Source organism: Ambystoma mexicanum, chromosome 7p (assembly GCF_040938575.1).
Source record: "Ambystoma mexicanum isolate Mex_15411 chromosome 7p, UKY_AmexF1_1, whole genome shotgun sequence".
NCBI classification, from domain to species: Eukaryota; Metazoa; Chordata; class Amphibia; order Caudata; family Ambystomatidae; genus Ambystoma; species Ambystoma mexicanum.
Genome location: NC_090939.1, coordinates 145,260,092 through 145,280,123, shown reverse-complemented (window position 1 = coordinate 145,280,123; position 20,032 = coordinate 145,260,092). Strand labels below are relative to the sequence as shown.

Sequence of the window (20,032 nt, the reverse complement as noted above, 5' to 3'; positions counted from 1 at the left end):
ACCAGCCTCACTGAAAGGAAATTATAATACTTTCAGAAGTATTGCTGCCTTACTTGTATGTTGAAAAGTTTGCCAAAACCAGGAGTGATCCCCCATATCCTGCAAATGTATGGTGTCTTTCTCAGAAGCTATGTACACGATGGCCAGAGTAAATAAAAGGATCCCTGTTTTCGCTGACATCTGTAGTGAAGAGGGCCGCTAAAGTCCTTTCATTTTCATTATCAAGTAAAATCTTGGGTAGGACATATTCGAGTGAACATGCAGCTGTACAATGACACTTGCTAAAATGGCATTTTTATCTTGAAATGAAGTCCTCTGTGCTATATTTAAAGGCACCATTATCTTGTTATTATGTGGAAAAACCGGTTCCTATCAAATACCCAAATCTTTGGTTCATCGGAGGAAAACGATATACAGTAGATCTGGACAACATCATTGCATGAGATGAGATATTGACGTGGGAAAAACGGTCCATAATACTTTGCAAACTATTCATAGATGACGTTTTTAAAAAAAGGGGGGTGGGGAATACAGATTTCTCAGAAGTAGACCGATTTCTGAAGAAACAACGTAAGTACAAATGGTTGGATTTTAGGGATATAAATCGGATGTTCTAAATGCCGTAGTTTCGTTCTGTATGTTCGACAGAATACACTGGCCAAACCGGCCAAAACTGCTAACTTTCATTTTGTTGCATGTCAATGTAGGAACCGATTAAAGGACCAGCAAGGTTTTTATTCTGTATCCAACCAGAGGCTGTTCTGTCAGTTTTATTTTTTTTAATAATGCGCATTGTCGTCCCCACATACTTCTTCTAATTGTACGGACACATCGGAATGTAAACCACTATCCCACTATTCCAATTCATAAAGGCTGTGTCCAAGGTTAAGTAGTCACAAGTAGATTTGATTATTTTGCGTTAATTTACGCAGATAGTGGCCTGTGATTGGAGGGAAACCCCAAGAATCTTTGAGTGTTGCTTGTGGGACCAGTTTAGTTGGGCAAATGTCCATAGACCAGCTTGTGGTGCTCCTTGTAAAAAAAGGGGGGGGCAATTGTCTAATTCCTTTAGAGGGTTCCTCCTTGCATTGGATCCACTTCTTTTCTCTAAGGACTGATGCAAGCTTTGGTTGCCAAAATTGTTGATTGTGGTTTATTCCTTTATCATCCGTTCCATGGAGCAGCTGTACCGTTTATTTTTTTTTAAATCACAATTGTTTAGTCTGTTTGAGCTTCTGAAATCTATCTTCATGTTGCCTTGATTCTGCTTAGTAGATTTTGCATACTTGGAAACTGGAGGTAATGGGGTACTGCATCAATTGTATGTTCTGCTCTAGGTGACTTTCACTCCTACTACTCGAAAATATGCCACTGCAGATAGTGACTCTCAGTGTAAAATGTTGTTAGACATTGAAATGGAAGCTTGTAAAGTCTTTTACAAAAATTATTCCCTGGAGCACAAATTAGAGCAGACCGACGTGGTAAAGGATACCTTGCTACTATGTGTAAGTATGCGAGTGTGGGGAAGGACACCTTGCTGGATGTATTTAGTATCAGAAGATCTCCTCTGTTGGCACAACATCCAGATTGGCATATGGCCAGACAAACTGTCTTGTAATCAAAGGACCTTTAATTACAGCAAATTAGTGTGCTGCACACATGGAGCGAAGATTATAATAAAGAATGAGGCATAATGGTAATCCTTGCAGCCAATCTTCTTCTACAAGTGGGGCATCTCTGAAAATTCCCATCTAGTTTGGCTATTCGATGCTGGAGAAGGATTAGCAGTGCATGTTATGGTTGTGTACACCAGTGTGATGGGGCCATGTGTTTAGTGCTCACCTCTCATTTAAGGTTAGTCTGCACTGCGTAGGTTTGAATCCCATTGCTTGACCGACTCCACTCCATACTCCCAGTTGAATAAATTGAGTACCTTTACATTGTGTAATACCTCTTATTACAGCTATTAGAAGTATGAAAAAGCATGCATGAAGTACTATACAAGAATAAAAGTTAGAGCCCTCAGAATACGGAGAGCATTATTATTGGACAATCTAAAGGCTATAAGAACTGGTATAGACATATTTTCAATGGTACATTCTAAGGCTACCAGCAGGGCAGAGTACTCACAGAAAATTCCCTGCAAGCACCCATGCGGATTTTTGTACTGCCAACCTCTAGATACTTTTATATACACCATATATTTTAAAGAGTGACGCAGGCTATAAAAGCTTTGTATACTTCACCTTTGGGCTGTACCGGGAGTTATGGGCCCATATACCTTGTAGAACTACCTTGCTGCACAGTTGGTTTTTACTCAGTCCTCTGGCCTCCTAACTCCCAGTACAGCCTTTGGCCTGATTCTATAAAAGGCATTCTTATTGCTTAAAGGAATGGTGCGCTCAAAAGCTTTGTCCCAATCGTTCGGGCATGTGGTTTTAAGCAAATTGTGATCAGTCGTAAAAACATCTCCTATGCACCTTACCTTAGTTTAACACACTTTTACACATACGAAATCAACAAGCGGGCACGGCCATCTCCTTTCCCCTCAATCTCTAGCCGGCCTCCCTTGGCCCTCCTCCTACCCCCACCTGCGAGGCTAAGAACCTCGGGGTCATCTTTGACTCCACCCTTTCCTTCTCTGCACACATCTGAGGTCTCTAAAAAGTCAAATATCCTACTGCACCTCCTCAGAGGTACTCTGCCTTTCCTCTCCTTCCCCCAGAAGATCATGGTATCCCAAGCTCTGGTTCTCTCTAGCTTGCACTATTGTAACAGCCTCATTCTAAATCTACATGCCTCTACTCTCCACCCTCTGCAACTAATCCAGAACAGGACTGCAAGACTTGTCCTTGGCCTCAAGCCCTGAGATCGTATCTCTCCAGCTCTGAAATCTCTCCATTGGCTCCCAGTGGATGCAAGGATTAAAATCAAAACCCCCTGCACTGTCCACAAGGCTTTCTGGGGTCTGGATCCAAAATACCTTCAGCTATCCCTCTGTAAATACCTTCCCTCTCGAGCTCTTAGCTCCTCTACCTCCAACTCCCTCAGGGTCAGTTGTTTTTCAAAGAAACGAGCTGGGGGTAGATCTGTCTTCGGCTGGGGCCTCCCTCTGGGACCGCCCCCCGTGCCACTCTAAAACTTAAGAACCATCTCCGGTTCCGGAAGCACCTCAAGACCTTCCTCTTTTCTTCGGCCTTCGCTCCCCCTCTCCCCTGCTGATCTGTTCTCTTGGCACTGTGCACCTGGCCACTCTGTCCTCCGTGCCCAGGTACCTGCTCACCCTGCCACCCTCCCGCACTGCCTCCGGGGCCACCCCTTTCACTGCACTGGGGTCTGTATATGTACCCACACAGCCCCCCCCGCCCTTTTGCTTCCTGCACTTATCAGACCTACCCTGTCTGCTGTCTTAAACCTAGCACTTGCAAATTGCTGGCTGCACTACCACTGTTTGTTGCCTTTATTATTTGTTATTTATGTTTCTCCTCTGCTTCGCACTTTCCACTTCTCCCCCTTCCATGCCCTTTTCCCCTCCCCCTCTCCCATGTACTTGCGCGTTCTCAATGTCACTGGGCCTAGTAAGATCGCTGTTTTGTTCTCCCCTGTTCCCCTCCCTTGCCTTGTCACGCTCTGAAACACTTGTGTATGAGCACGATAGAAATAAAAATCAATATCAATCTTGTGCTAATCTTATCCGTGGATCGATCGCCCTAAGTTCAAGTGCCCCTGTGACACTAAATCATATCACCCGCCCCTGAAGCTGACATCACTAGGCGCGTACAGCCCATTTCACAACGCAAATGCACGTCTCGTGTCAACCTTCTCTGTGCGCCAGCTAATGATGTGTCTCCATGGAAATGACAGGACGACTCTTTCCTCAATAAGTATAAACAGACCGTTTCTCAGACAACATCAGTTACTTTTTCAATAGTTTCACTGTTTATTTTTTGTATAGCCTGTGACTCGTTTCTTCTGTTCAGCTATCTTCGTTGCACGGAGCCCCTGCGAACAGATACTTATGCTAGCATTCCTATTTATTTCAATGTTGTTGTATAATGGAAACCATACAGCCCTACCAGTACGAGCCTTAGTATTCCGAGGCGGAATTACTTTGAGAAGATGCAGAAACGATGGGGCATCGGACGACAGTTGGGAAGAGGAATCAATGAATCCTGAGCCAGAGCCTAGTTGCATGGAATACGTTTTCACCTGGTGTACCTGCAATCGGTGCAAGGTCATGCCAACCGAGGAGAACTACTGCTGCGGAGAATACTCTGGATGCCTGGCTTACATGTCGGAAGAAGACGCACCACCGCTATGCGTTACCGAGCTGAATGACTTCATGGCAGCCTGCCTCACAAGGTCCGTGTTGAGGATTATGATGGTGCTTTTTCTCAAACTTTGCAACAGTTTGCCCTCGCAATCCAAGTAACGAGTAAGTGTACTCTAGATGTGATGTCATTTTGACCACTGAGGCCACTAACATTTCTTGTTTGTCTCCTATATTGTCGTAACTTGGATTTATCTCTGTCAAATGAATGTAGTCTGCCAATTGAATACATTTCTCACGCTTTAGGGGAAATCAGAGTGTTCATCTTATGTCTTTCACGTACAACTAAAACAATATTTCTCTGTGCCCCAAATTGTATGGATTTCATGGGTGTACACTTTTGTAATGTTTTTACACTTCAAAGCCCAAGTTGATTGATCCATGAAGTAACATTTGTACGGGCAACTATGCCATAGGATACAGGGTGCATTTTCAAGTAAGGTTTGTACACTTATCAGGTTCATTTAAATACAGTGTGTTTCTCTTCCACAGGTGGTACGGGCTGGTGGCCTACCCTTCATTTACATTGTGGCTTTATGGGAGGCTTGGATTCCGTGTTCGAGTAATACCTGCCTGTGTCGTTGGAGCCATTTGCACCAAATTTCCGAGTAACAGCGGGCAGTACAGGGGATTTTCCCACACTGTGCTGCAACCCAAAGTATACAATGTGTAGTATATTTGTGCCATCAACATCAGCAACAAAATAAAATACAAAAGAGCTATTATGAATAGTTTCAATTTTTCATTGAATCAAGGACACACTCACTTGTCTGAGGGACATGAAAGAATGGTTGGTGCCCTTTTACGCTCACCTCCTCTGCAACAATCCATTCCCCCCACCATTCTAAACGGGCAAGGTGCCAAACACCATGTGCACTTCAAAGGGATCTTCTGCACAGGGGCCATTGTTCACATGGCCTCCACCGACCCAGTGTCTCTTGGCTCCCCTGAAAAAGACCGCGCCCCTGCAATCCACATAAGTGTGTCTCCCTTGAGCAGTCTTCTGGCCCTTTTCTGCATGCCTCTTGTCCATCCATCCCCCCCTCCACTGTCAATGGCGGTTCACACCTGCGGCCGTGCACTCCCAAGGGTGCTGGCAGGGTGGGAACGGCCAAGGATTCCAAACAATATGTACACTTGAAAGGTATCTTCCGCACATGGGCCATTGCTCACATGGCCTCCCCAGAACCAGTGTCTCCAGGCTCCCCTGAAGCAGACCCCACCAGAAACATGTCACACCTTCACTTACACACCCACTTTTCTAATCCTTTATAAACCCCTTGATATTTATCCGGAGAACATCTGAGCACTGGAAGTCAACTCTTGATCATGCTACCTGTTCTCCTGCTACTAGTACCCCTGCTTGTTGAATCTAGTTTGTCAAGGTAAGGGCAGGTCACCTATTAACTTCACTATATTCATCTCTTTCTGATCTGAAAATGTCTATCTTTTTCAACCTAATGTACCCAGTAGTCTAATGTTCATCCATCGTAAAGACATTACCATTGGCTAATGTTTCAAGTTGTTCTGATCTCGATATATAGCACATTTCATCAGTCCGATGTAATAGAATTGCCTTTTTCTCAGACCATGTCTATAAGCAGGTTTCCTTTTGATGCATGAAAGTGCATTCAATGGACGAGTAGCACGTTATGAGTTGCGTTATATCAATCAATTCTGTATGAAAGTTATCCCAGTGTATATTCGACTACGCTACACAGGTTTTGCTTCTTTGGGCAAAACAAACATTGCATAGAAAACCGTGATAATTCCATCAATCTCATGCATACAGTACACATTTTATGTAATTATTTATACTTTTTATATGCAGATCTTAATAGATTTTTCTAGAATGCCTGCTTGTATGGTTTTGGGTTGCCGTTTTAGGAGCCATGTCAAGTCAGGGCACAATCCTGCATACATTCCCGAAGGATATTGATTGAATAAGAAGATGGGTTCGATTTTGTGGTTTTGCGATGGACGAGAATGAAAGTAGAGCCCAGGCTGTCTGGGGAGACTTAAGGGCCAATCGATTCTGAAGCCTGCACTTTACACAGGATATGTACGACCAATAGGAAGTACACAAAAAAAGCGTTGACCCAGAATATTTCATAAATTGCTTCCAAATGCAATCCCAACTCTATTGATGCACACATTTCCTCAGGTGAGTCCTGGATGATGAATTAGCTGTGGGTTGTGGGGTACTGAACAGGTAACTCCATGAACGGATTAGTGCTTTCGGTGTAAATGTGTATTATTAAAGTTTGCATATTTACCAGATTGTATTACATTTTAACTATGCCACATTTTACTATGCATCCGTCCCTGGTTTATGGAGCCTCAAATGAAGTAATTATGACCATGGAAAACAATGCCATAGTGCCCTTCACAAGAAGCATAGTGTTTCGTGATCGGTTGTTTGATATGTACATTTTTTTAGGAAAGCATATTGAAGGAAGAACAGAGCCTTTCAAGTGACGAAACCACTGACACGTCCAGTATACCAATGGTGAGCCCTATAGACTTGCAGAAGTTCATATTCTCGACAGTTTGATCTTCCCACATCTAATATAAATCTAATTTCCCCTTTTACCACTTCATGGCAATGCACTGAAAATGAAGGAGCAAGATTCTGCATCCATTTATTTTCAAGAGTTAAAAACAACTTCAAGTGCCTATCAGGTAATTTTATTTCATTTTTCAATTACGAGAAGGTATTATGCTTGGAATTTCAAATATGAAACTGTTTATGAATCCTGTCGGTTGTTTACACTAGGTGTCATTTATGGGATTCTCTTTATATGTTCCGTTGTCTGCATCACATTGTCTCTGTTCCGTTTCCCTGTTTTCATCCGAACTAAAACAAGTACTGTGTTAAAGGGTTATGCTGTTACTTCGACTACAATTACATCGTCCTTTGCGGCTTGCTCAGAGTATAAGGTACGCATACTTAAAGTTCCCTTGAATGAGATAGTAAATCCTACATTGGATACTATTAGACAGTGACATTCTTATAAACGTGCTGTGTTTCAAACTTTTCTGAATTAAGTTCTAATGTTACACTTCCTCCCTAATGCAGAATACATTGCAAAATGTTTGAGGGCAACATTACAATCAGTATGTTTTGCACAGTGTTCTCTGATCAAGTACACTTGCCATCAATCGGTTGAAATTTGAAATGTATATTTTGACTAAATGACGTACACTGTTTGCAAGGGTATGTGTGCAAGCACTGTGCGATGAAAGATTTTAATTTCCAATACGATTGAATTAGAAGTGGAGGCACATGGATCAGAGGTGGTGGATCAGGTTGCTGGTGCGGCCGTTACAGAGAAGACCACGGTTTCACAGAAAATCAAGAAAACAAGGGTAACTAACAATTTTGTTCTCTCAAAGTGTTTTGGGCTGGTGTTTTCTTTATAACATGTTTTTATATTTAAAGTGCTATCTGCTGTATGTGTGCTATACATTGGAAAATATTTTTACAACACATCTCCTAGAGGCCCAGAAGGAAAAGAAGTATAAAGACACAGACAACAAATTAAACCAAAGATGTTGCTTGCCAAACAGATTTCATCATGGAGCAACTACTATTTGAGGTACAGTGTGGTCCAGTCAATAAGCAGATTCATGATGCTTATGCCCAATGGCCTGAAACTGAATTGAATGTGACCGGCAAAGCCAGCAAAGTGTTCTTGGACCATTGCAACAATGTGAGAGCTCGACAAGATGAAACTGAATATAATGAAGATGCATTGGAATTCCTCGTAGACCACTTGACACAATCTACACCTGCACTAAAAGGTCCACCCAATACACATTTGAATTTGACGGTTTCTCCAATTCGTGTGCAAAGAACACAAGCTGAACTAACCTACTGAAGCTTCAACTCAATTGACCGATTTAACTTGCCAAAGATTTAGACTTCATTTTGGCTAGTTCGGCCGATTTGTCCACCACAGCTGAGTCACAAACCACATTCGTGCAGGACGATTGGCTAATAAAGGAGCAAAAATACATTGTGTTCGACAGCTGCCTGGTAGACATTATACTGATGCTGAAATGTGTCCATACATTGAGGGGGTAAATATGCGAGCAGCCGTTGGTGCATGTCTCTTGTATTACAAGGCACTAACCTGAGAATCCAAGCCAGCTGTGTCTACCTCCATCGTACATTTTCGTGGTCCGCACAACCGATGCTGGCCAAAGTGCCAGCTGGAAATCTACTATGTTCAGCAGCTTTACTTTTCAGTGGGTTGACTTTCAGTAAAATGTCCAGTTTCTGTCAAATTGTGGGAGTTTGGTTCCTTGCTAAAACACAGTACTACAAATTTCATAGGGAATTCTAATTCCCCGCTATTAGTCATGCATGGAAAATTGAACAGATGTCAATTGAAAGCACATCCTTTGGCAAACGGTTCAGGCTTGCTGGCGACGGACCGTGTGACAGCCCTGGATTTTCAGCAAAGTACTGCACATACCACTTTCAAGGTATGGAAACTAACAAAATTGTGAGTTCGGAGATTGTGCAGGTGTCCCAATGTAAATCCTCAGTGGCCATGGAGAAAACATGGTTTCATCAAATCCCTCAAACATCTTCAATCGAGGGGAATGCAAATAGACCTCATAGCCACTGACAGACTAGCCAATGCCATGCTAGTGCAGTTTCTAAACAGTCGTCATCAATTAGATGTATGGCACGGTGACAAATAAGTGAATAAAAAACCACAGCTGCTGGTTAAAAAATAAAGGGTCCGGAAAATATTTTATTAGTGGTCTGTCTTTCAGCAACCAGCTTTCGCAGAGCTCCAAAACCTGTGATGGGTGTGTGGAAATTCTACTTGAAAAATGGCACTCATTGATACACCACTGTTCCAACGTTCACTCATGGACAGAAAACGAACATTTTCACGAATGTGCACACGGACAGTTATCGGAGGAGCAGCAACGCAAGAAGTGGTTGGTGCCATGTTCACCTCCACACAAAGCTCTTGAGAAGATCGTGTATGACAACACTTTCAAGAACCTAAAGGGACTCTCAATTCTGTCACACCGGAGATTTGGAGGTGTTCCACAATATGTGCCTAGAGTACAGGCCCAAAAGGTTGCATTTCGGCTTAGACGGTATGCAAGCTAGAACATTACTAGCCGTATTCACGCATAACGAGAACCTAGATAGAGAACAATAGAGAGCTGCCGGAAACCTTGAGATGCCTCGTTACACCTTGGCCTTTGCAAAACTAAGCAAAAAATGGGTGGCAAAGCCGATATAACAGGAAATGGAATTCGATTTAGGGAAAGTTTCACTTTGACTGTGTTGGCCATGCATACTCATGGAAAGGATCCTGATTTTGTTCCTAGGACACATACAATGCCACAAAACATTGCAAACGAGCCCTGTCCACCTAAAGCTGAACTTGTTGAACAGTTGACTTCCCGGTATAAATGATTTGCATCAGTGTTCTTAACGTGCTCAATATAACTTTTGAGATATGTTCCCCAATGTTTGTACATTTTACACCTACAATTGAATGCTATTAAACTCGAATTTCAATGCTACAAAAAGTATTAAGTGTTTAATAATACAGATTTAATCCGGTTTATGATTAATTTAGGTTTTGCCTTCCCTTCATTTATATTACTGGTCCTCGAACTATAACGTACATGTCTGTGGTTGCTAGGTGCCTGTAAATCCCTCTGCTACACCCAAACCACATCCACATGTTGGGGAGAATTCTCATGAAAGTGCTCATTTCCTTCCCCTTGGACACCCCCAGCAACTTTGCTGGATTTTGAGGACTTAATTTCTTTACCAGTAAAGAGTGTGAGCTTTTTTCCCCCACTTTCATGTATTTTGATGTGTGTTTTACTTGTGTTCTTTGATTGATACGCATCTTTTCATGTGTTTACACAGCACCTTCAGTGCAGTGACACAGGGATGTCTTTTTAGACTTCCAAAAAGGTTTAAATACCTTCTCTGGGATAAACTACTGTTTCCCAGAGAATGTAAGGTTAAATTGACTTTACTAGACTTTTTTAAATTCAGAGACCCAGCACACACACTCTTCCTATAGAGTGCTGCAGGGGTTACCTAGTACCTCCCATGTCTAGAAACTCGTGTAGCATCAAATGATACTCTTTCCTATGGAAATGGCTGGTGGCAGTGGTTTTACAACGAACTACCATGCTTTTTCCCGACCGCGAACACTGCTAACTAACAATCGCGGGAGCCATGTTTTTCTAGATGCCGCCTTAAGCCCCTTTGTTTAAATGGGTCCTGGTCTTCTTTTTTTGCCATTTCTTTTTGGAAAGATCCTTCTAGAGTTTGTCTCTGCGCGCCAAACCAAGTTTAGTCCCTTTGTTTCTATGCCTTTGGCGGGCTTCAGGACTGAATACCGCCTCTGGCGTCTTGAGTGTCTGCGGTGGGCAGGAAGTGAGGGAGGTGGCCGAAACTCCCTGTGCTTAGTCTCGTAGGAGACCCAAATGCACTCTGGCATGATTGGCTGGCTGACTGTCCGGCAAGGACAGCCACCCTGCTGGTGAGTGGCAGCTAGGCTGGAATGAAAGGGAGAAAACTGTTTAAAAGGCGAGTCTCTTGGACTGGAAGGCAGAGTCGACCACTGGAACGAAATAACCAAAGACGAGCTGGAAGAGGACAGCTACTGCAAATCCTGGACCGTTGGTTTGTCCGGTGAAGCCCTACTGCAGGTCCGAATCGCCAGGTTTAACCTCGACAGAGAAGCCCCTTCAAGGACGACTTCTTCTTTTGAGTTGGTGGGACCAATCAACTCGTAAACCACCTGGATACCATTCTCCGAGCTGGTTAGGATTAACCAGGGGGAAGGACACCAGCTTGTGTGCTTGACTACAGCTACTCGAACGGAAGTAACTCCATTTTGTCCGCGTTTTCTGATGATCCCGTGCAGTGCAGGAGTCCCCCGATGTCCTCCCTCTTATCCCCACGACTGAGGCTCAGGAACAGTGACATCTGCAGGAACTGCCAGGAACCAACGTATTCAACTGCATCTTTTGCTTCATATTAAGGTACTCTGCCAACCCGTTTGAGAGAACGCATCTCTCGCGGTGAAAGTTCGTGGAACTTTCCCAACTTGTAGGCCTAATCAGCTTGTGAACCAACATATGATTCTTTTTTGTACAAACTACTTCTGAGAACTTTGGCAAAGACTTTATCGTTTACTACAAGAACTGCTCTTTTCTATCCAAGACTTTGGCCTAAACCTATTAAACTGAATCGAGTCCTCTAGTGAACTATTTGCACTGCTTAAGAAAGTATTTGTGCTCTATTCTATTAACTTCTGCCTTTTACTCCAATTTAAAGTAACTGAAATGCTATTTTGCTCCTATTTCAGGGGAGCCTAATTTACTCACTTATTGGTTTTGTATTGAAGTTTGTGTATATTAAGTTGCCTCCTAGTGAATGTTTTCTAAATGACTGTGTAATAAATTGTGTTTTACCAAGAAACCTTGAGTGGAAGTGTCTACTTGAACTACTGTGTTTGTAAGGCCTCTGTGTAACATTCTTGCACTGCTCACATTCCCTCTTGAGATGAGCCTGGCTGATCAGCTCGCTACCACAAACTGTGTAGTGCAGACTTATACCAAAGGTTGGTTTTTCTTACACCTGTAGTCCTAATTGTATGTGGTGGTCCCAGAGGGTACTGCATGCAATTCTGCCTAACACCACACATGCAGTGCATGGCTCTGGCGTTGATGGCCTAAATTGTCTTTTCAAATGTACCCTCTTTGTCAACATTTTGCCCTGCTCTTTTCCCCTTTCCCCCTCTACTGGACTTGCACGATCATCTGCCCTCCTTGGGTCCTCAGGATAAAGGTAGACGTGTTGCTTTTTTGGAGAATATATTACTTAATGGGATAAGGGCTGTTATGTGGGTCCTTGACTGATCAGGGCATGGGAGGGTCAGATGGATATCGGCATGAAAGGAACTGCAGGGTCTGAGCTGGTGGGCTCAGGCCTTGTGGGGTGAAAGTTGTTAGTGCACGGAAAGTTCAGTGGAGATGAATGGGCACTTGTATTTATGACTTGTCAGTGTCTCACGATATCCACAGAGCACATTCCTCCATGAGAACAGGGTGCGCGCAGACGTGGCAATTGGGAGGAGAGAGTGTGTGCTGGCTGAGCGAGCTGCTGTGGATGGGAGAGCTGCATTTGTACAGAGATGGATTTTCGGGCCTAGTAGAAAGATGTCATTCGGGCTATTTCAAAATGGTTTCCTAATACTGGGCTTGAAACTATAGTGTGTGTTATTTGAGATGGGGTGTGGTGTAACAGAATGTTGCCGGGGTTGGCTACGCCTCCCCCTTGGTTATTACATATGTTAAGTTTCGAGAGTGATGAACGAGGGAGAGGTGGGGAAAGGATTGGCTACTTCCCAAAACTAGTTAGATCGTTGTCTCTTCCCTCTGGTCCCCCTGCATTGCGTTGTAGCACCTTGAAGTACTTGTGCATTGGTGCGTTATAAATACAATATAATATCGTATGCTATCGCAGTCTGTTTCAGACAGACACAAATGGAATCTTAGGTTACACCAGACTTTCAGTGGCTTGTATTATCTGTTTTACTGACCTTCCATGTAACTGGTGGATGCCAGCAAGCAAATCATTTATTTTTCTAACATGTTTCGAATGCCACATTGTTCGGCCGGGCTCATCCATGCCATGGAGTGAAGGTCACTTCGTTTGTTGCTTGTGGGGAGTTCACACCGGCACATTTTATAAAGTATGTTTTAGATTTATGGCTTTACTTCACAAAAACGAAACCGACCAGGCATACACGCTCAAAAGAATCTTCAATTGTTATTCGACCTTGGACGAAATGGAGGATTCGCTATGGCTTGAAGGGCAGAAGGTGTCGGATACCCGCAAAAAAATTATAAGATTCACTATTTTAAAACTGGACATTGGAACATTTATTTTCCTTCTATTGAAACCATTGTTCTGAGCGGACACTCTGCGTTACGCCAAAAGAGAATGGAAATACCAAATATTATGTAAGTTTAACTATACATTGTTATGGGTTGTTGGAGCATATTGTGACGATTATTCATCGACGACCCGCATACAACCTGTATGCAGGCTAGTGATATCTAAACCACTTAGTCAGATGGCATATTAGTGTGTGCTATGAACATTGAATTATTGTATGAGCCGGGTGCAGAACATTTTCCAAGGGTTCTTGGTTCACTTGTCGAAAATTGATGTTGCTAGTTCCGTTACATTTTTAAAAACTGTAGCGGGCGCCCCTCGCTAGAAAGAACATGGTATGATAACCTGTTATGGTTTTTTTTCACACTGAATGTCCGCAGCTGTGTGTTTCCATTGTTTGTGGTTTGTGTTCGTTATTAGGTTTCACCCGGTGCAGAATCACAGGGTAAATGGATACATTTGAATAAAGAGCGGCTACTAAAATATTTGTATTCTACACAGCTACATTTTGCTGTACTGCAAATGCCATCGCTTCCAGATCCAACACATGGTTTCTTCATCCAGCACAGTGGCAGATATGCATAAACGGATGGATTTCCATTACGCTGATGTGGGATGATCGCCCGGGACCGATATGCCCTTTGACAGTACCAGCGACAAGGAGCAACCTGTCATCGTTTACCGTGGTCTAGCAAGCTGATGCTTAAGCCTTGCGATTGCAGGTGCGTCGAATGCGCATCTTCTCCAGAAAGGAACACCGTGTGCCTCATGATAAAGTTTTGAAACTATAACCCAAGGACTTTCAATAATTGTTAGTAAATTGAAATCGCTGGATGTTCTCAGTTTTTTGTGAAATAAAAGCACATTGTAAATTGCAGAGTATTGATGTTTCCTTTAAAAATGGTGTTTTCTATTCCGATTTGGGACGCGCTGTGCTGAGAGGATGTGTTGATAGTCCGGGTTCTGCGTCAACTGACGTTAAGACTTAGGTGATGACTAGGCGCGTTTGGCTACACTGCCCACTAACGTCCTGAAAATAGGTGGAGAATATCGCTAGGAATAGTGATGTCCGCTTCAGGGCCGGGTGATATGCTTTAGTGCCGCAGGGGCACTTGAACTTGGGGCGATCGATCCACGGATAAGTTTAGCACAAGATGGCCGCCCCCGCTCGTTGATTTCGCATGTGTAAAAGTGCGGAAAACTAAGGTAAGGTGCATAGGAAATGTTTTTAAGATCGATCAGTTTGCTTAAAACCACATGACCGAACGATCGAGACAATAACATTTTTGAGTACAGTATTCCTTTCATTAGAACTCGCAGATTATTCAGAACGCTACATTCCAGAGCTTTCTGCAGTGTGGAGTGTACATACAGCCAATTGCCTGTGACCGCCCAGGCAGATTTATGTACTAACCAATCCTATATCCTTATATATATGTAGATTGCATGTTATCAACTGCTAAGTGGGTTTGAATAGCTTTATAAACCCACCCTCAGGCCGCACTAGGCATTTTGGATATTACATACTCTTGTAACGTTCCAGTCTTTAACGCCATCTTCAAGGCTCAAAATGCCTAGTTCAACCCCCAGACTGGGTTTTAATTATAACATTGGAAGGTTGAAGCTCTCCGTCTGTCCCCAGAGTTTATTATCACGTTATTTATCTCAAAACGCAAATATTTGTTGCACTTGCAGTTCTACCACAATCCCACTATGAAGCAAAAATCCTTTGGCTTTAGCAATGGGAATCCCACAGAGTGGAATCCTAATAGGTATTTTTACACTATCAATAGTCTTCGCCAGAAATAGCACTGAAAGCACAAACTAGACATTTTTAAAAACGTTTCTAAAATTAATTTCATATTATACTTGAAAGCCCTGATCCCAGAAGGTCTGATAAAATCTGGTTTGAGGTGGAATTAACAAAGTTAAGTGCACTAATTGTTAATGTAAATGTATTGGCTTTGATATTTAGCATTCATCTGATATAGGAATTTGTGTTTATTTTTTATTTGGCATGCTTTTAAGTTTTTTTTTCTTTTTTTTTGCCAGAGATTTAAATATTCCGTAGGCAACCACATTTGTTTTTGTTTTCCTTTTTGTACCATGTTCTCTACACATTGTAATCCTTTGAGCTTTTATTTTTCCAACAGAACATTTACCTGTGTTTACGCCTGGCGTGGTGGCAGGAATTGCAATTGGTTCTGTAGCAGCTTTTCTTCTGCTTGTGGCCCTCATTGTATTTGTGGTCTGTATGACTGTCAATTCTGAAAAGGACTATTCAGGGTAAGTTGCATTTTCCCAAATTGCCTTTACTTTCACAGATGTTTATATAGTGCCAGTAGTAGGATGGCTAAATATGTAGTGTGAAGTAGTCTCTAGTAACAGCATGTTTAATCTATCAATCAGGATTGAGCAGGACACCATACAGTGCCCGAGGGAGTATGAGTGTAAGGTTCAATTGCTGCAGTTAAATGTGCGAGTTCAGAAAATTGAATGTTCGTGTCTGAACTAGATGGTTCTCCCATTCTCACTGTAATGACCAAGTTCATAACCTAATGAATTGCTAGTGCTGTTTTTAATTTGGCAAAATGTCTTTCTACCAACTGTGTTTTTGAAGTACTTGATGAGCGGTGGATTTCCCCTTTACAAATTCCTCTTGTTTTTCTGTGTTTAAGCACCTCCATCCTTTTCTCATTTGTCTTTTTTCAATTACTTGTGGTTTTGCTTTCATAGTCTGGTCCTGAATTGAATCCATATCACCCTGTTGCAGTGCGTTCTTCCGTTTACACTGCATTTCTTTCTTTAAACGTGTCTTCTCAAGTGCCCTACTTTTAATGTTGGTCATACTATTCCACTTGGCTTTTACTTGCTCTCCTTGATTCACTGTCTTGGCTTTTTTTTATTGGCCTTGACTCTAAAAATAAAATGAAAAAAAACTATTTTTGTGATTACTTGACTGCTTGGCTGCCTTTGGATTGCTATATGTGTGTCCTAATTGTGTTAGATATTGTCTTAATTGTATGTTAGCATTCAAGGATGCTGTGCAGAGATTGAAATAAAGATTTATTGAGCGGGACCTAGAAGCAACTCCTGGGAATCGGGCATCACCAAGTAAGCAGGGAAAAACTCTGGGGTATGAGGCGTTAGTACGTAGCGTCCTGCAAATTAATTTACTGTCCATGATATGTAACACATTATGTATCAGGTAGCTTCTAAATATAGCCTAATGCTCCTTTCTCCACATTCCTAAAAATAAAAAGTTCATTTCAAATGGGCTGGCTCAGACAGAAAAACGTACCTCCTTGAAGAAGTTTGACAAACTAGCCTACAGGCAGGAGATAAATAGCTCAGATTATTTTCAAACTTTTTCCCCAGTAAAAACAGGGCAATGGCATAGGTTTCGCTTGGTTGAATGGTAAAGCAAGTCATGTTTGCAGACTGATTATTTGGGGCATAGCAAAGTTTCAAAAAACAGCAGTTTGGGTTGCTCCAGCCTTCAGTGTTGCAACGTAATTGGTACACATTTGTTGTTCCTTAGCCGTGAGGCATCCCATTGCTTGTCTCAACATACTTGGTAGCTTTGCCATTATCTACTCGTACGTACCGTCCCCTTTCCTCCAAACTTGTGGGCGTCCCCCAACATGGGGACAGTACGAGAACCTTTGCTATTGAAACATTGAGCTTCGCCATTAAATCTAGTATAGCGTGCTGGGGCGTGGCCACACCCCACTGACGTTCCGGCACCTCCCCTTCGTCCATTTTTCTGCATGGATGGTGTCGGACCTGGCAGCCAGTGCAGAGACTTCTTTTTTTTTTCTTTTTAGCGTTCCGCTTGCTTCCCATTTTTGTTTTTTCAATCTTATTTAACCTCCCTTCGGTGCCTTGCCTCCCCCGGCACATTTCGATGCATGAGAATTCTTGAGATGTGCATAATGCAACCTCTCGTTTCCGGCCTCAGACCCCCCCATGCTCTTTCCTGAGTGTTTGGGGCCCGACCACCACTGGGATGCATGTTCGGCTTGCAGCGCTCTCGGTTGTTGCGGTGGAGGGTGATCTTCCGCACTTCTCCTCCACGCCACCTTAAGGACTTAATCTCCAGACCTCTCGTCAAGACAAGGTAGACCCTCTGTGGCTCCACAGCGCAGCGTCTCCTTCCCCAGGGTTCCTTAGATTCAGGTTCTGGCAGGTCCGAGTCCTCTAAGGGCTTTTCTGGGTGCTCCGGGGACAAACCTGCAGCTGCCATGGCTACCGACCCCCAAGCTGAGGCTCAACAGCCCTACTGGACTGTCCTCGGAAGGGCAATCAAGTTCCTCCTCAACCCCAGGGGGGGGGGTAAGGGATTGGTGCGTGCCACCTCCCAAGAGTCTGTCCTTGGTACGATCCAGCACGGCTAACGAGACAGGTGCCGAGGGTATCCAGCCTACTGTAGCTCACTCTGAGGTCGTGAGTCAGGGCGTTGCGACTTCCGGCCGGAGTGTCACCTGTGTCCCAGGGCACGGACTCCTCAACCCCCCCCCCCCTCCCCGCTCTGTAAGGTTTTTTGGTTGTTTTGGGGGCAGGGGGGGAAGAGTGCAATGACTACCAGCCCATTTTCCTCCCGTGCATATAGCAGAGTCTGTGTTCAGGGGACTGGATGCATTACCTGGACCACAAGGATGTGTTGCCAGCAAGAACCCAGCTACCAACCGCATCAGAAGTTTCTGGACTGGCTGGTGAGGGTGTGGTCACCCGAATGGGTGGTGCACTCCTGCTGGAGATTGGCAAATATCCATCAGCTGGGGTTCCCCCTCAATCCGAGAGAGTCAGTTCTGATTTTCCTTAGGGGTGCATTGGAACACCAACGTTCAGCGGGTGTTCCCTATCCCTGAGAGGCTCCTGTCCCGCCGCATGGTGGTGGGGCACTTTCTGCCCAATTCCACCACCTCGGCATGATGGTTCAATCACATTCTGGGCCTGATGGCCTCCTGCGTGTTCACTGTATAGCACGCTCGCCTCAAGATGAGGCGCCTCCAGCTCCACCTGGCGGCCATTTGGGATCAGGAGACTGGGTCTCAGTCGGACAGGATCCCAATACCACTGCTCCTACTGCCCAATCTTCGCTGGTGGATGGCTATTCTCCAGTGGGAGCCCCTTTCACCCGATCAGAGCCTTCCCTGGTGGTGACCGACTCCTCTTTCGAGCTGGAGGGCTACGCGATTCAAGGCGCATGGTCCAGGATGAAAGTGGTCCTGGCCTTCAAGGTGTGTTTTCCCCTCATCGGGGACAGGTCTGTTCTGGTCAGGTCGGTCAATTCTACTACGATGTTTAACCTGAACAAGCAGGGTGGCACCCATTCCCCCCCCCCAACCCCCCACCACCCCACCCCACCCCTCCTCCTTCCCTCCTATGCATGGAGGCGGTATCAATTTGGGAATGGGGGCCTGCCGGAGGGAGTTTGGATTTCAGCAGTCCACCTACCGGGGGACAGCAATGCAGAAGTAGACCAGCTGAGCAGCTTGAGGTTCAACACCTACGAGTGGGAGTTGCTCACCGACTCCTTGTTGCCCCTGTTCCAGCGTTGGATGTTTGCGGACCTGGATTTGTTTGCATCACCTCTGAATTACAAGTGCCCCCAGCTTGCTTCATGTGCAGGATGGGGTCAGGGGTCTTTGGGAGAGGCCTTCCAGATCTGTTGGCATTGCCACCGGTGTTCTGTGTTCCCGCCCACCCCTCTGCTCCAATCGACACTGCTCAGGTTTTGGGCTTCGGTGGGTTTCAGCCTCATCCTGATTGCCCCCCACTGACCTTTGAGACCCTGGTTTTCGAATCTGCTGCAGTTGTGCTCTCAGGGTCCTGGCCACCTTCCGATCTCCAGCAGGGGGATTCCTGACACAACAGTGTGGGGGTGAAACATCCAGACCTGGCCAAGCTGGCGCTGGCAGCCTGGTTCCTGACCGGCTGAGGCTTCAACAAGCTCAATTTTCCAATGACACCTGGGTCATCATTCAGCAGGCCAGGAGGTCCTCGACTTGGTCTCAGTATAAGAGTAAATGGACTAGGTTCTGGCATTAGGCGTGTGACAAGGGTCTGTATCCGGTCACCTGTCCTCTGGATGACGTACTGCCTTTTTCAGCACACCTGGCTCGTTCTGAGCATGTGTATTCTGCTGCCTACCCGGTGGTTAAGGTAAGGCCCACCTTGAAGAGTTGTCAAGGCTTTTTCTGCTGGTGCACCGGCCGCAACCGGTCTGAGAACACAAAGTGGTTCTTGCCACTTTGCAGCGCTTGCCTTTTGAGCCAATGGCCTCTGTGGACATCCGCTTGGTGACACTAACAACAGTTTTACTTGTGGCTCTCACCTCTACAAGCAGGGTTAGTGAGCAGGCGGTTTGGGTTGATATTTAGAAGAAAATAGCTTGTTTGCACTAAACGTGTTGAAACGGGACTCCCTCAGATGAGCACACACTTAGAATGTGGAGGGATGGGGAGGGTCTGGTCTACAGTTACTCGAGGTCACGTTGGTTGGGACCAAAAGCACCCATAACAAGGGTTTTGGGCTATAAAATGTAATGTCTTCTTGCCTAGGGAATAAAAAATGAACCAGAGGATTCCCAGCCTGACTGGGAATATTCACAGCATGTGAATCTATAAAAGATACCAATGCTGGAGAACAAGAGGTAAAGGTAAGCAACAACTCTCATGGTGTGCTGCAAAAGACCTCTGCCTCAATGCCAGTAAGACTGAGATTGTTCGCAT

The 20,032-nt window shown here is 44.4% G+C and overlaps 1 protein-coding gene across 2 annotated transcripts in view; it reads left to right on the top strand.

Annotated features, from left to right (window-relative positions):
- MPZL1 (myelin protein zero like 1) overlaps positions 1-20,032 on the top strand; it is a 356,406-nt gene that overhangs the window by 216,571 nt on the left and 119,803 nt on the right. For both annotated transcript variants that reach the window (XM_069635931.1, XM_069635932.1), the window contains exon 4: positions 15,449-15,581. In XM_069635931.1, the coding sequence (XP_069492032.1) occupies positions 15,449-15,581 (133 nt within the window). The remainder of the gene's footprint in view (positions 1-15,448; positions 15,582-20,032) is intronic.